Below are 16,451 nucleotides of genomic sequence, written 5' to 3'. Positions count from 1 at the left end.
AGTCAGCATTCGAACATGCAGCTTCATATTTCGGCAGTGTATCTCAAGCCATGAGAGATTGTGCCCCGAAGATATTTGAGAAGATTCTTGGCACCAATCTAGTGAAGCTCAACCAAAATATGATCCCAACATGCTAACTGCAAAACCTGTATCTGGACGTAAGTTCACCAAGAACATCAATGCGAATGAGTTTATGGAACTCAGAGGCATTTCCCAAATCTGGTCCGGCATCACTACCACATAATTTCCATCGAGGTAGTCACAGGCTTCTAGTTCACCATTCCAAGTCTGGAATCCAAATCCCTCTTACTTTTGCAAATGAGAAGGTCTGCACCTGTCAGAAAGAGGTCGTCCTCATGAGGTGCCTGTATGAGAGGTCTATCATCCAGAACCTTCAAGCAATGGTTTGGATCAACTTCACTCCTAGTGAATCTAAGCTTCATCTGATAGCTATCAACCCTCTCATATCAAGCTCGGGGTATTTTGCTTCAAGCCATAGAGGGCTTTCTTCCACCTGCATACAAGAGATTCCCGATCATGAATCTCAAACCCCTCGGGTTGTTCCAAACCTGTGGACCTGCTACATGAGGGGAATGGTCCCCTTGTAACATTTTCCTTCAGTAAATCTCGAACATGTACCTTCATGCTCTTCCTGAATTCAAGCATCTCAATCACCATCTAACTCACATCGAGTAGGGCCCCATAAAAAGCAGACCTCCGGTGCTATAGAAGAGATGTGTCAACTGACATGGTCCCCAATGGACTTCCTGCAACTTGATACAAATTGCCAATCCTGAACTCAAGAATAAAAGCATCTTTGAAAATTCCATTTTTAAACACATACCTTTCCATTGATGAATGCCACCTTGAAACCTTTGACTTCCATTGCCGAAATGGACACCAGGTTCTTCTTGAGATCAAGTACACAAAGAACTTCTTGTAAATGAATCGTGTTACCCTCATTCAATTGAAGGGTAGCATTCCCTACACCCTTTCTGGGATAGGTGGCATTGACTCCAAGTATAATCTCATGATTGTTTCCATCTCTACCAAATTAGAGAGAGCACCCTTCTATCCGATGAAGTGCCTTGATGCACTATAATCAATAAGCCAGATTCCCAAAGAGTCTGGAGGAGAGGGTCAATATAAGATATACTTCTTTATCTTACCGAAAACAACATTTGATTCTTCATACCTGGGGAGATAATACTTCTTTATCTTACCGAAAACAACATTTGATTCTTCATACCTAGGGTTCCTTGCTTTCTTTGAAGAGTCAGCCATTTCCTTGATGACCTGCATTACCTGTCATTCCTTCGATCATTGAAGATGTCTCCGAAATGATTGTTATCATCATCAAGTGATATGTCCTTGGACACTCCTTTGCATAATGGCCGAACTTATTGCAAGCAAGGCATCTGCCTTTCCTTCCACCCTTAGATCCGGACTTCCCATTGAAGTGATCTTTAGGTAGGCCATCAAATGCTTCCGCTGCGCCACTCGGATATGCTTCGACTTCACCCTTGGTGAATTTGAAGAGTGATGAGGAACCCATTGAGTCTTTTGTCCTTTCCAACTATCTCCGGTGATTGCTCTTACACTCTTGCTTGGGTTTTGTCTTCACCTGAGCTCTGATACCATCTTAATTTTAGGTATGTTCTATGCTGATAGCAAATTTACTTTAATTTTCCATATTAGCTTAATATCAATTCCAGATTAGCAATCACATTTGGCATGATAGTAAAATGAAAATAGAACATAAACATAAATCGCAGAAGACAAGCCAAGACAAGAGGACACAAGATGTGGCGCCAGCCAAGGACAAACCCCAATGTGGGAAAACCCTTGATCAATTCTTCTTATGTGTTCTTCAATAGTTCAACAGAGAGAGAGATAGTACATATACATCAGAAGTCAACATTTTGACTTATCAAAAATAAGAGCATAGATCTTCTCTAAGAAGATGTCACATGAGGTAGTTGATCTGGACTCAGGTGATTCCATCACTTTGTTGTACCTATCACTGTGTTGCACCACACTGCACTGTGCTACACCACATTACACTATGCATCACTTTGCTGCACCACCGTCACTGTGCACTATGCTGCACCATCACTGTGTTGCACCAAGTTGCATTGTGCATCACTGTGTTGCACCACTGTCACTGTGCACCATGTTGCACCATCACTATGTTGCACCATGATGCACTATGCTTCATTGTGCTACACCATTGTCACTTTGCACCATGTTGCACTATGCATCACTATGCTACACCACTGTCACTGTGCACCATGCTGCACCATCACCATGTCCATCATCACTGTGTTGCACCATGCTGCACTATGCATCACTATGCTGCACCACTGTCACTGTGCACCATGCTGCACCATCACCATGTCCATCATCACTGTGCTGCACCATGTTGCACCACTGTCACTGTGCACCATGTTGCACTATGCATAATTGTGTTGTACCACTGCTGTAACCTTCATTGAGATCATGATCTTCAACTCCAAGATCATATCTTGTGCTTGTGCCTCACTGTAGAGTGAGACGATGTATTGTACCAAGGCTAAAGTTGTTACTATTCTTGGAAGTACATCAAGACTGCATCATACTAGATCTGAATGATGCATCTTGAGACTGTTTGTCTCCATTCATAGGTATGCCTAAGATCTCTTGTACATCTCCGAGACCTATTACACCTTTAGAGTTATGGCAACGCTGTAATACATATACATATACATAGTTTGTTGTTCACTGTCTAGTCTTCACCATGATGAACGTATGTCATGACTGTTATTAAATCATTGTTATACTAAGATAGATATGTCAAGAATATCAACCTGTAGCTGCATCCTTACACATGGTCACGACTGCACCTAAACCCAAGAAATTGGTGTTGTCAATACACTTTTGCAGCTCTCTGTTTTTAGGACAGCATATAGACTTATTTTGGACAGCGTTTAAGGCTTGCTAGAACACCATCTCATGACAGCATATAAATCCTTATTGACTGTGGCTTGGAGACTGTGTTTAGGACAGCGTATAGTTTAGGCATCCCTTCCATGACAACGTATAGGATTTAGGCTTCCTTAACATGACAGCATATAGGATTAGGCTTCCATAACAGCGTGTAGGAATAGGCTTCCATAACATGACAGCGTATAGGAATAGGCTTCCATAACATGACAGCGTATAGGATTAGGCTTCCATAACAGTGTGTAGGAATAGGCTTCCATAACATGACAGCGTATATTCTTAGTGACTTTTCCTTCCACCAAAACCCAAATGAGTGGAGAGGAAAAGATCACATGAGTTGAGTGACAAATGACTTGCAAGCCACCTCCTTTTATAGTAAAACGTTGAGCACATGTGGGGTTTATTTGGTTGTTGGCCGACCTTGACGAATTGTCTTATAACACAAATAAATTCATAACTCCATGAATACTTATTGAAATCGGATGATCTTTAGATCAATCCTACACCTCTCGATGAGAGGGATCCAAGAAAAATATCAACTGCCATAGATAAGATGACCCACATGGAGTTTGGCCCTAGTCGCCAATTTTAACAATTCGACCCCCTGTAAAGGCTATATAAAGAAGCAGTTCGACCTCATTTAGCACTCGCTCACTCAAGAAGTTCAATCTCTCAAGAAAGAATTTGATCTGTAGCTAGGAAGTAGGAAAAGCAAGAGCGAAGGTCTAGGAGAAGAAAGAAGGACTAAAAATCTTTGTTTTTGGGCTCTATCTCTCTCACATGTGCGAAGTTTTAGGGTTTTTGATGTTGCAGAAGGAGGTCGAAGTTGCAAGTCCAAGTTGCAGTAGGAAAAAGTGCAAAATCTTGTAGCTAGAAGGGAGAATACCCTACCTTGACCTCGTTGACCTTAAGAGGAGCTGCCTTGCTCTAGGAAGGTCTCAGGAGGAAGTAGGATTAGGGTTTCTAGGGAAGCTACAAGGCCAAAATTGCAGGGTCGAAGTTGTAGGGCGAGTTGCAATACTAAAGCTGGCAGGTTGAAGTTGCAGTTTGAAGTTGGTTGGTGCAGAATCAGGGAAGGACTTGTTGGAGGGTTGACTTGGTACTTAGAGAAGGACTTGGTCTAGGGTTTGGGTCTTTGTGTCTCAATTGAAGCAAATTCTATAAGAAGAGAAGAGTTTTCCGAGTTTTCCCCTTGGAGGGGTTTTGCCCTAGTTGAGAGCCTAATTTTTGTGTCCTTTGTTGTTGCTATTTCGTTCTTGATATTTGTTTGATGAAAAGATCTAACTAAAGAACATCAAGAAGATAAATAAAGTTCACAAACAAATACTAAAGTTAAGGAAAAATAAGAATTAGTAAGTTGTCACTTTAAATTTTCCAACATGGTATCGGAGCTAAGGTGAACAAGGAAGGCAGCTAGAAGGATACTAGAAGGAATTACCTGTCAAGAGGAAGGAAAAAGGAAACTCTCAAGGAAGCCCGGAGAAGAAGACTTCAAGGATCAAGTTAAAAGACTCATTGGTAGACCTCTCTAAAGAAAGCATCAAAGGATCTTATCATTCATCTCTCTTGGAAGGTGTTAGTGGAGGAATCCTAGGGAACATCTTTCAAGAAAGTCTCTTCAAAGATCTTGAAGGCATCAAGAAGGTTGAAGACATTATCAAGGAAGAGGAGTATCTCGATTGTCAAGTAAGTATTACATCATATCTGAATCTATGGGTCATATGGGTTCTTTTTGCAAGGAGAGCAATAAGCTCGTTGGAGCATCAAATTATCTAGCATGGAAGAAAAAGGTTGACCTGATACTCACATAACAAGAAGTAATGGAGTATGTTACTGGGGAAATTACTGAACCTAGCAAAGACAAGACTCAAGAACCAGCAAAATACAAGAAAGGGGAAGTAAGGGCACTGAGAATCATAGTTGAACCTATTAAAGATTCTCTTGTTCCATTTGTTGCAAACTTGAAAACTTCCAAGGCTATGTATGACAAGCTACTAAATTGTACTTTGTAAGTACATCAAGACAAAAGATGTCTTTGCAAAATAAGTTATATAGGATGAAGAAATCAAAGTGTAAGTATATGGCATCCTTTCTCATGAAAGTCTCTCGGCTAAGAGACCATCTACAAGGACTTGGGGAAATAATATCTGATTCGTAAGTGACCATCTGTGTACTAAATGCACTGCCACCAAAATGGAGCAGCTTTGCAACAAGCATCTACTCCAAGAAATATTCAACTCCTTTTGATGAGTTGTGGGCTCAATGCATTCTGGAAGAATCAAGGATCAAGGTAAAAGATGACATTGGATCAAATAAGCAGTCTCAAGCCTTTCTAGCCCGAGTCAAGAAGTTGAAGAAGGGAAAGTTTGGAAAGTCCAAGAAGAAAGACATGTCCAAGGTTCAATGCTTTAAGTGCAATGAGTTTGGACACTATAAGAGGGATTGTCCAAGCCAACAAAACAACAAGAGAAAGGAAAGGAGTGAAGCTCATGTAGTTGAGGCAATGGGAGAACCTGAGAAGAAGCCGAAGAAAGAAGAAGTGAAGGATCTTTACTATTAGAAAAGGCATCTTGGTTAGTTCTTGGTAAAACTGGCTTGCATTGTTTAGAAAAGTTTTTGATTTTGCATAAAGAGAAGCATGTGATAGTTGCATGAGTAGAGTCTACTTGGTTAAGTTGCTTTGTAGAAGTCATCTAGTCTTTAAAAATAGATAGATAGACCATTTTGCATACTGTTCACCCGGGCATTATCTAACATTATGTTAGAGGCAATCATCTTGCTTAGATGGATCATTATGATCCTAAAAGAACCATCATTATGGAAGGTTCTTGGGAGAAGCCATATGACAAAGTTAGTATACATTCCATGTAATATGGAAACAATATTGGTAAAAGGATGAAGGAATGCAATGGGCCAAGTTGCAGGCTCATTGGGAGATATATATATATATATAGATGATGGAATTAGAAGCATAGGAATGCTCTAGTGACTCTTGGATAAGATTCATATCGATAGAATCTTGTAACATGTTGAGCTTAATTGTATGATGTTTAAAAGGAAGAATTTGACTTGCTTAAGGATTTATAAAAGATTAAGACTTTCTCTAGAATATGTAAAATAATGGTTAACATCCACTATAATCTCCGAAAGAAAAAGTTGTAACTTGGTAATCAAGTTCGATCATTGGGCACTATGATGCATGAAGGAGGATTCATATGGAGATGGACCATGAGGATGTTGATGGAACGAGAAGGTCATCATGATGAGATAAGTCTGGTTTTCATTATTGGCTATCTGGTTAACATATTATTTTGCTACCTGGAAGGATGTTGCAGGAATACATGATGACAGTTGAGGCAAGTTCAACTGTATGGATAAAAAAATTAAAAATGTATGAAGAATGTTGAGAGAAGCTCAACATATGGTACCTGGCAACTATGAAGTCAAGATGTGTCCATCTTGGGATTAAAAGGTAGCAGTGCAAGAAGATAACTTGAAGGTCAAAGAAGATCACTTTCATGAGGAAGCTATGATCAGCTTGAAGTTTTGAAAAGGCCCAATACAATGTCTTCATCTATGGTGACGAAGATGAAAGTGATGAGCAAGAAGCTAGAACATGTCACAAGATTGAAGAGTGAAGACAACTGCATAATACCTCAAAAGGAAGCAGGCTCGATATGATGAGATGCGAAGAAAAGAGGGAGTCAGGCAGCTATGAAGAATTGGTAGCTGGTACTCTTATGAAGACAAGTTATAAGGCTTGTGATGTTGACTTCCCAAATAGAAAGAAAGTTTGGATCTCCTCTAGTTTTGAAGAGGGAGTAAAAGGAGTCTCCTTGAATAGGAGCAAGGATATATTCTCTAGTCAAAAAGAGAATAGGTATGTCCTCTCTGGTAGAAAGGGAGTGATGTTGAATATCACATGTGCATTCTCTTCTTCAGGTGATGAAGAGAGTGTAGGAATTTACAGGGTAAGTTCCTCAGAAAGAACACCAAAAGGACACCGCTCACAACCGGATCACAGATCAATACACCAGTATTTTTGATGTGGTTAAAACCCTCAAAGAGGGAAACAGTCCACGGCCTGCGCCAACGTGGCTACTACAGGCAATTTATTAATCAAAGAATGAAAATTTACATAAGCTTCTCTCATGCACGGATTACCCGAACAATGACCCTCCATGCGCTTTAAATAGAACTCATGGACCAATCGGGTGTCAAGCCACGGATCAAGTGTCGGTAATACCGAGGAGAGAATGAACCGTCGGATCACTACATATCGTGACCGTCGGATTGTAAGTTACAAAATGTACAACGGTAAAGAAACACACTTTACCTAACTCTATACTTAACTCTAAACTAGACCAAGTTGTACTTAACTATTTCCTATGTGTCGGAATATCCTAACATCCCCCCTTAAGAACAACTTGGGATAGGATTGAAGGATTTACAAATATGACACAATAGGAGAAGGAAGGAGGCACTAGAGCCTATCCCCCCTTAGTGACAACTTCCTGAACTCCAAGCATATATCGAAGTTTAGTGAACTTCGCCTCTGTGAGAGCCTTTGTGAAGATGTCTGCAACCTGATCATCTGCTGAACAATATTGCACTTCAAGAACATGGTCATGAATGAGCTTTCTGATGAAGTGCATGTGTAGTTCAATGTGTTTGCTGCGCTGATGCTGGACTGGATCTTTGCATAGATGAATGGCACTTTGATTATCACACCAAAGTGTGGTTGGATGCTGTTGCTCAAAGCCAAACTCTGATAGGATCTGACGAAGCCACAAGGCTTCCTTACTAGCTTCCACGGCACCACGATACTTTGCTTCTGCTGACGAAAGAGAAATGGCAGCCTGTTTCTTACAAGCCCATGTAATAGGTCCTGAACCAAGAGTGAAGACATAACCGGCAGTAGACTTCCGATCATCAGGGTCACCAGGCCAATCAGAATCAGTGAAACCAACTAATAGAGGAGTTGTTTTGGCACTGTAATGAATCCCAAACTGTACTGTACCTCGAACATAACGAAGTATTCTTTTAGCTGCTTTCCAATGACTTTCACGGGGGTTTTGCATAAAACGAGCAACAAGGCCAACAGCAAAGGAAAGGTCAGGACGAGTATGGGTTAAATAAAAGAGTTTTCCTACAAGTTGACGGTATAAGGTAGCATCAACTTCAGGAGAAGTACAAGAGACTGAAAGTTTGACTCCAGACTGAAAGGGAGAAGGGGCTGGCTTACAGTCTTCCATGTGAAAATGACGAAGAATATCACAAGCATACTTGGACTGGGAAAGGAAAATACCCTCCTTGGATTGCAAGACTTGAAGACCGAGAAAATAGTGTAAGTGTCCTAAGTCTGTCATTTCAAATTTCTTTTTAAGGCTGGACTTCACATGATTTATAAGGTTGGGATCACTACCAGTAAGAATAAGATCATCAACATAAAGAACAAGGATGATAAGAGAGTTGCCCACTTTCTTGGTGTAGACAGTATTGTCAGAATAACACCTAGAAAAGCCAGATTCTAAAAGAAAGTTATCCATTTTGGCATACCAAGCCCGAGGAGCTTGCTTGAGACCATAAAGGGATTTCTTAAGTCGACAAACAAGGCTGGAGTCTGTTTGTATGAAGCCAATGGGTTGTTCCATATAGATTTCTTCCTGCAAGTCCCCATGCAAGAAGGCAGATTTAACATCCATCTGATGGACTTCCCATTTTAAAGAGGCAGCAAGGGAAAGAACAAGGCGGATAGAGTTCATTTTGGCAACAGGGGAGAAGGTTTCAGTGTAGTCAATGCCTTCAACCTGTGAAAAGCCCTTAGCAACAAGACGAGCTTTATGTTTATCAACTTTCCCATCTGGTCCATACTTGGTTCTGTAAACCCATTTACATCTAACAAGTTTGCGTCCCTTTGGTAGAGGAACAAGATCCCATGTATCATTTGCCAACAATGAATGATATTCTTCATTCATAGCTGCTTCCCAATGTGGATGGCCTGAAGCTTCTGCAAAAGTGTCAGGATCATGATTTACTGGAGCTTGAGCCAGTAAAGAAGAGGCTCTTTCAAACTGAGAACGTGTACGTCGCTGATCTGTAGGATCACCGGCAAGATCACCTGCTGCATCCCGAGTAGCACGGACCCATCTTGGAAGTTGAGGATCCTGAGAAGGTGGGGGAGGATTATCATCCTCACTTTCATCATCTGAAGAAGAAATGTTTTCAAAAGTAGAAGAGATAGGAAGAGGTGGCACATCCGCCGGACTAGGCTCGCAGGCCGATTTATTTTCATCAAATTTTACATCTCTTCTAATGATAACATTTTTGGACTTAAATGGAATAAGTCTATAACCTTTTACATCTTCAGAATATCCAACAAAAGTACATTTCTCACTCTTAGGTTCTAAAGCTTTATGCTTTTCATCTGGAATATGGGCCCATGCTTCACTTCCAAAAACACGAAAGTGACTTACATCTGGTTTAATGGAACTCCAAGCTTCTTCTGGAGTGATATTCTTTAGAACCTTAGTAGGAGTGCGATTGATTATATAATTTGCACAATTAATTGCTTTGGCCCAAAAACTAAGACTGAGTCCTTTAGATTGCAGCATACAATTAGCCATTTCCTTTAAGGTGCGATTTTTCCTTTCAGCTACACCATTTTGTTGTGGAGTGTATGGAACAGTATGTTGCATTTGAATTCCATTTTCGGTGCAAAAGTTGATGAATGTGTTTTTAACATATTCTCCACCATTATCAGTTCTTAGCTTAAGAATTTGATGTCCAGATTGTTTTTCAACAAAGGCTTTGAAGGCCAAAAATGTGTTAAATACTTCGCTCTTGAGTTTTAAGAAGTATACCCAAGTGCGTCTGGAGAAATCATCAATGAAAGTTAAGAAATACTTGCAGCCAGAGAATGAAGCAACAGGAAGTGGACCACATAAATCACTGTGCACAAGCTGTAAAGGGGCTGAGGCGTGCCAAGAGGCACGTTTGTCAAAACTGTCCCGATGATGTTTTCCGAGTACACATCTGGAACAAACACCATCTCTGCAAGATACCATAGGAAGACCTGTCACCATATTTTCTTTACATAGATGCTGAAGGGAGCGATAGTTTAAGTGACCAAATCGCTCATGCCAAAGTTTGCTCACTTCATCATTATGAGCAACAAATACTGAGGGAAGATTTGATGACCCAAAGTTGTGAAACTTATACAACCTTGTGGAATCATCAGCAATACCAGTAGCTAGAATCTGTTTAGGATCTCTTAGATCCTTGATTACAACATCATGAGGTGAAAATTCAACAATTTTACCTTCACCTGAATGAGTTATCTGATATACAGATAGAAGGTTGCAGGATAAGGTTGGAACACATAATACATCATTAAACTGACCATTGTCTAGATGAACAGTTCCAGTCCCGACAACATTAAGAGATCTATCATCACCAACATATATATTTTTGGTGTTACAATCATTTAAAGAAGAAAACATGGCTTGGTTTTTGGCCATGTGATAAGAGGCTCCAGAATCAATGAGCCACTCATGAGAAGGAGAGGAAGAAGATACATTTAATGCATAACCAGACTGAGATGATTGACAATGACATGCAGAAAGTGCCATTCCGGAAGTTGAAGTTGAAGTATGCTCCACATGGATGTTATGTTTCTTCATTGCGGCTTCCAAGGCTTCCATTTTCTTAAAGCATTTAGATTCTAAGTGCCCATCTCGATTACAAAAGTTACAATGTCTATCAGTCTTCTTCCATTTGCTTTTATTGGTCTTATCATTTTGCTGAAATGATCTTTCATTTTGAGGCTGAGTTGGTTTAGGACCATTCTTGTTAGGATATGACTTCTTAGGATTCTTTGAATTTGGTTGTTGCTGGGCGGCTAACGCTTTCGTGGAAGAGTTTCCAAGATTAAGAAGACCAAGGTGTAAGAGTTTTTCTTGTTCTCTTATTAAAGAATCACAAAAAGAGTCAAAGGAAGGGGCCTTGTAGTCTTTTCCTTGACAAATGAAAGCTTCCCTTGTAGAATGGAAGGTGGAAACAAATACAGAGTAGGCTGGTCCCAACTTAGTAAGGATGGAATAAATAAGGTTACTATCTTCTTTCTTAACCTTAACACCTTCCAAAAGATATCTAAGGGTCTTGAATTTGGACAAGAAATCTTCAATGCAAGAAAAATTATTAGGATCCAATGTAAGCAACTCATTTTCAAGTTGATGGGCTCTAATTTCATTTTTAATCCCAAAAACTTTAGTGAGTTTTTCCAATGCTTCATGAGGAGTCTCAAGTTCTGCAATATGGAATCTAAGATCAGGAGAAATAGACATCCCTATCAAACCACGTGCTTGATCTTGTCTATTTTCCCATTTTGCAGCCTTGTCTTCATCTTTTGGTTTCTTCTCTTGGTCTGTGGCTATTCTGTAGAGACCTTTACTTCTAAGTAAATCTTCCATGTAGGCTATCCATTGGAAGTAGTTAGTGCTGTCAAGAATGACTTGGCATGGACTTTCCATTGTTTTTAAAAACTGAAGCTGAAGATACTGAAAGTAAGTGTTCCAATGGATAGATCTCGAAAAATTAGGCTGTTTTAAAAAAAACGGCTCTGAAAAAGGCTTCCGGATGAAGAAGTTATGGCTTTTGAAAAAAAAATTGTTGAAGTTGCCGGCAAAGTGCGCGAATGTGCGGGAATGAAAAAATCCGCCCCCACAAAATGGAGACTTGAACCCAAGACCTCTACTCTCTTAAAATAGCTTTGAACCAATTGATCTATACAAAAAATTTGAGAGAGAGAGGGGGGGGGGGCCTTGGTTTGCGTGCTTGCCTTGAGAAAGCTCTTTTTCCCTACAAAACACAAAACACAAAACCCAACACGAATATGCAAAGAAAAACGAACCTTGCGGCTCGAAGTTAGCTTTAGCCAAAAAACTATATATTTTTCTCAATGTTTCTGATTTTCCGAGATCACACTAAGGTGCAGGGAAAAGAACATACGCATGAGAAAAATCCTTCCTTTCTGTTTCTGATTTGCCCAGATCACACAGAGTCGCAGGGCAAAGAGCATACGCAGAAATGAAAGGTATAGATCCGGTTAAAAAAAAGCTAAATAAACCGAAACCGAAATAAGCAGAGAGAAAATAACAGTAAACTGCAAATAAACACTGTATACCTCCCGATCTGAAAAATGACGCAGCTAGGGCTACCGGAAACCTTTTCGCGTGAAACGAAAGGGGTTCCTCACTGGAACAGATGCTCCGAACGCAACAGAGCAGTCCTCTCGGCCCAAAAGCAGTCAGAAACAGCAGATCTAGGAAACGACAGTCGGATGCAGTTCTACCGGCTTCAAATTTGGATCACCAACGGACGCGGCCCTCAAATAGCTTTGATACCATGTAGGAATTTACAGGGTAAGTTCCTCAGAAAGAACATCAAAAGGACACCGCTCACAACCAGATCACAGATCAATACACCAGTATTTTTGACGTGGTTAAAACCCTCAAAGAGGGAAACAGTCCACGGCCTGCGCCAACGTGGCTACTACAGGCAATTTATTAATCAAAGAATGAAAATTTACATAAGCTTCTCTCATGCACGGATTACCCGAACAATGACCCTCCATGCGCTTTAAATAGAACTCATGGACCAATCGGGTGTCAAGCCACGGATCAAGTGTCGGTAATACCGAGGAGAGAATGAACCGTCGGATCACTACATATCGTGACCGTCGGATTGTAAGTTACAAAATGTACAACGGTAAAGAAACACACTTTACCTAACTCTATACCTAACTCTAAACTAGACCAAGTTGTACTTAACTATTTCCTATGTGTCGGAATATCCTAACAGAGAGAATGACGAAGGATTGGATAAGCATTTATGGTTTCCTTGATGATAAAACATCCAAGAAAGGAAAGGTATTGACACTCTTTGAGGATGTGACAAGTATCCAAGAGAAGAGTGGTCGAAGAGGACCGATATTCTTTGAGGACTCAAGTATGGAGATCCAAGATAAGGATAGTCCTAAAATGACATACCTTGTAGACATCTGGATGGGGCATGTACCTTGTAGAGGTGCGGTATCACACGTAAAACCTCCTAGCATAATGAGCTTGTCTAGCTAGGCCTCAGAGACAGTGTTGGTCATGATGGCTTGTCAATCCAACTCTTCTTATGAGAACTCTTCAATTTGAGATTGATGTTGTACTAGTTATACAGTTGTGAATACCTCCCTAGTTAAGAGGGAGTGTTGAAAATGTAACTAGTTTTGGTCTTCATAATTGTTGTACTCATTTCAATATGTATCCTATGTAACAAACAAAAAAAGAAAGAAAAATTGATTATTATTAAAGCATGGGTTTCATGCTCTTTATTGATGGTCTTCTAGGTAAAAGCATGTTTTTCATGCTTCTAGGGTTTGTTAGGTCTTAGGATTTATTGTCCTGAGTCAAAGGAGTCAAAATCATGCTTATAAGACCGTTTTGGGCAAAATGTAATTGTAAAAAAAATTATTTTGAGTCTAGAAAGTCCTGAAAACTCCAAAAGTACAATTCAGCCCTGGTAGTTACAAGTCGACCTAACGGAGGGAATTCGACCCCCTGGAAGGGCTATATAAAGAAGCAATTCGACCTCATTTAGCACTCACTCACTCAAGAAGTTCGAACTCTCAAGAAAGAATTTGATCTATAGCTAGGAAGCAGGAAAAGCAAGAGCGAAGGTCTAGGAGAAGAAAGAAGAACAAAAAATCTTTGTTTTTGGGCTCTATCTCTCTCACACATGCGAAATTTTAGGGTTTCTGGTGCTGCAGAAGGAGGCCTAAGTTGCAGGTCCAAGTTGCAGTAGGACGAAGTGCAAAATCTTGTAGTTGGAAGGGAGAATACCCTACCTTGACCTCAGGAGGAGTTGTCTTGCTCTAGAAAGGTCTTAGGAGGAAGCAGGATTAGGGTTTTTGGGGAAGTTGCAAGGCTGAAATTGCAGAGTCGAAGTTGCAAGACAAGTTGCAATACTGAAGCTGACAGGTCGAAATTGCAGTTTGAAGCTAGTTGGTGCAAAATTAGGGAAGGACTTGTTGGAGGGCTTAGAGAAGGACTTGGTCTAGGGTTAGGGTTATTGTGTCTCAATTAAAGCAGATTTTATAAGAAGAGAAAAGTTTTCTGGGTTTTCCCCTTGAAGGGGTTTTTCCCTGGTTGAGAGCCTGATTTATGTGTCCTCTGTTGTTGTTGTTGTTTCGTTCTTGATATTTGTTTGATGAAAATATCTAACTAAAGAACATCAAGAAGATTAATAAAGTTCACAAGCAAATATTAAAGTTAAGGAAAAATAAGAATTAATAAGCTGCCACTTTACATTTTCCAACAGAGAGGAGGAAGATGGATTTTGGGACAGCTGAAAGGTACCACCAAATTTCCAAGGGGCAGGAGGTCAGGGACAGCAAAAAGAATTTTAAAATAAAACACTAAAAAATTAAAAGCAGATATTCTAGTACCTGAGACTATAATCAGCTGATTAATAGTAGCAGTTCTTAGATAATATGTCCGATAGACCTATTTGAGTGGATATTAAAATATTGAAAAAACACAAGAAACACTTGCAAAAGTCGTTGGAGAGGCTGTTAACGAGAAAAAAACAGAGGCCTTCCTTAAACCTGGGAGATCATTAGTTATTTGGAAATTCTCTTCGATACGCAGCTTACTCTTGCTGATCAGTGCGTAGACAAAAGTTTGTATAAGCACTTTAAGTTTGGAGTCTTCTCAATCTTCCGTTTACTACGTTTCAGTTGTCGTTGAATTCTCGCAGAAGGGCACATTTATTACTCCTCGTCTTTTCCCTTCTCAAACATCCTATAAAATGATGTGGAAGGTTCTATATCCTTGGAAGTTTTCTCTAGGGACGAGCTGCGTCCGGTGAAAAGGATACTTTGCACTTTACTAAAGGGTCAAGGAGATTAGGACCCCCCGAAATAAGATCTCCTGAAGTTGCTCTTGCAAACGGGATTAGTGTTCCAAGAAGATTGTTTTTCAACTCGAATTGGTTCCCATATTCGACTCTGTTTTTACGGTTGAAATTGTAAATGAGCAGCCTGTGTATACCTCCAAGCCACTAACATTGGTGTGTAACTAGCATAAAGTTGTGTAAGAGTCTCGAGCTTCTCCAGCTCGATATCAAAAACAAATCCACTACGTAGCTCAAAATTAACTATTTAGCAATTTCCCTCTTTCGAGGGAATTTTGCAGCTAAATGTATAAGAAGAAAAGAGACAAAGAAGTCGTCAAAGAATACCGAGAGAAAGCGCGCTGTGAGAGTGGGAATTGACAGCCAAGTGGGATATAAGCTTGGCGCCTGCAACCGCATTGTGCAGAGCAATTGTCGACTCCGCAAATCGCCTTTGGGAGTAGCCTGGCCCTGCACTAACATTTCTGGAGGAAGACAGAGGAGTTCCGGTGGTTGATGATGAAGTGCGTGACCTTGCTGCTCTTCTGAACGAGGAGTTTCTGCCCGACTGAAATGCAGATGGTTGCAGAAGAAATTACGGACCTGGAGAATGCTCGGGATGCCATTAGCCTCGTCAAAATGCATACATAAAAATTATAAATGAATGAAACGGTGCTCCACTATTTGGACTGTCACTATAGATGCAAAAAGAGGAGCGTTGGAGGTTTCATGTGTTTGATCCGCTATAGTGTTGTAAGGGTTTAAAAGACTCTGGAGCATGAAGTATCAAATGCACTTGAGGAAATATAGTTTTTTTTTTAATCTAGGATAATCTAGTTATCCTAGTTATCCTAAACAGAGCTAGATCAAATTTAACTGGTTGCCACTATAAAGTATTTGAGGCAATATAGTTATAATAATAATAATTCTGTTTAGAGTATGAGCTAAGTGCAATGATCCTATTTAATGGTTTAAGTATTAAATTCAAATGATACATTTTAAGTGCAATGACGCTACCTATATGGTTTAGGTATTAAATTCAAATGATATATTATGTTTTTGTTTTAAATTGTGTTTTTGTTAATTCGATAATTTAAATTTAAAGTTTATTAAGGTAAATTTGTTTTTTAAGAATAAAAATAAAGCCATTTTAAAATAATAAAGTGATTGGTGTTCTATTGGAAAAGTGGTATTTTATTGGAAAGTTTGTCAAACAGATTGGATCCATGGTTCTAATCTTTCCCAAAGCATTAACGATTATAGCTCCTTAGCAAACTAATGAGAAGTCTATTTCTGAAAGAGAGACCAACTGCACAAAAAGAACTCATGTATCAAAGAGTTTAGACTCTGACAAAGAAATCTATGTAAATGTGGAAGAGAATCAAATGGCTATTGTAACTACCACCCATAATTATGGTGGTTGAGGAAAAGTGGAGAAAAAAAAAAGTAGTTTAGTATTTTTTATTTCTTGTGTTTTTCTTCGTAGCTTTATTTATCGGGTACTAGGTTAAGGTTGGTTATGACCA

General features: G+C 39.8%; 1 protein-coding gene across 2 annotated transcripts in view; it reads right to left on the bottom strand.

Moving 5' to 3' along the window:
- Positions 1 to 15,685, bottom strand: part of LOC149152508 (uncharacterized) — a 106,035-nt gene extending 90,350 nt beyond the window's left edge. The window contains exon 1 of one of the 2 annotated variants that reach the window (XR_016262854.1): positions 15,274 to 15,685. Coding sequence is in view for 1 of the 2 variants with exons in the window: in XM_089440629.1 (XP_089296755.1) it covers positions 15,274 to 15,570 (297 nt within the window). In the remaining variant the exon portion in view is untranslated. The remainder of the gene's footprint in view (positions 1 to 15,273) is intronic. The other variant, XM_089440629.1, reaches the window with a different exon arrangement.
- Between the last annotated feature and the right edge of the window lie 766 nt (positions 15,686 to 16,451).

This window comes from Pinus tabuliformis, chromosome 9, assembly GCF_031772625.1.
Source record: "Pinus tabuliformis cultivar Carrire ecotype Pingquan chromosome 9, CPIR1, whole genome shotgun sequence".
Taxonomy (NCBI): Eukaryota; Viridiplantae; Streptophyta; class Pinopsida; order Pinales; family Pinaceae; genus Pinus; species Pinus tabuliformis.
Note: the sequence above shows the minus strand (reverse complement) of the source record. Positions and strands in the feature narration are given on the sequence as shown.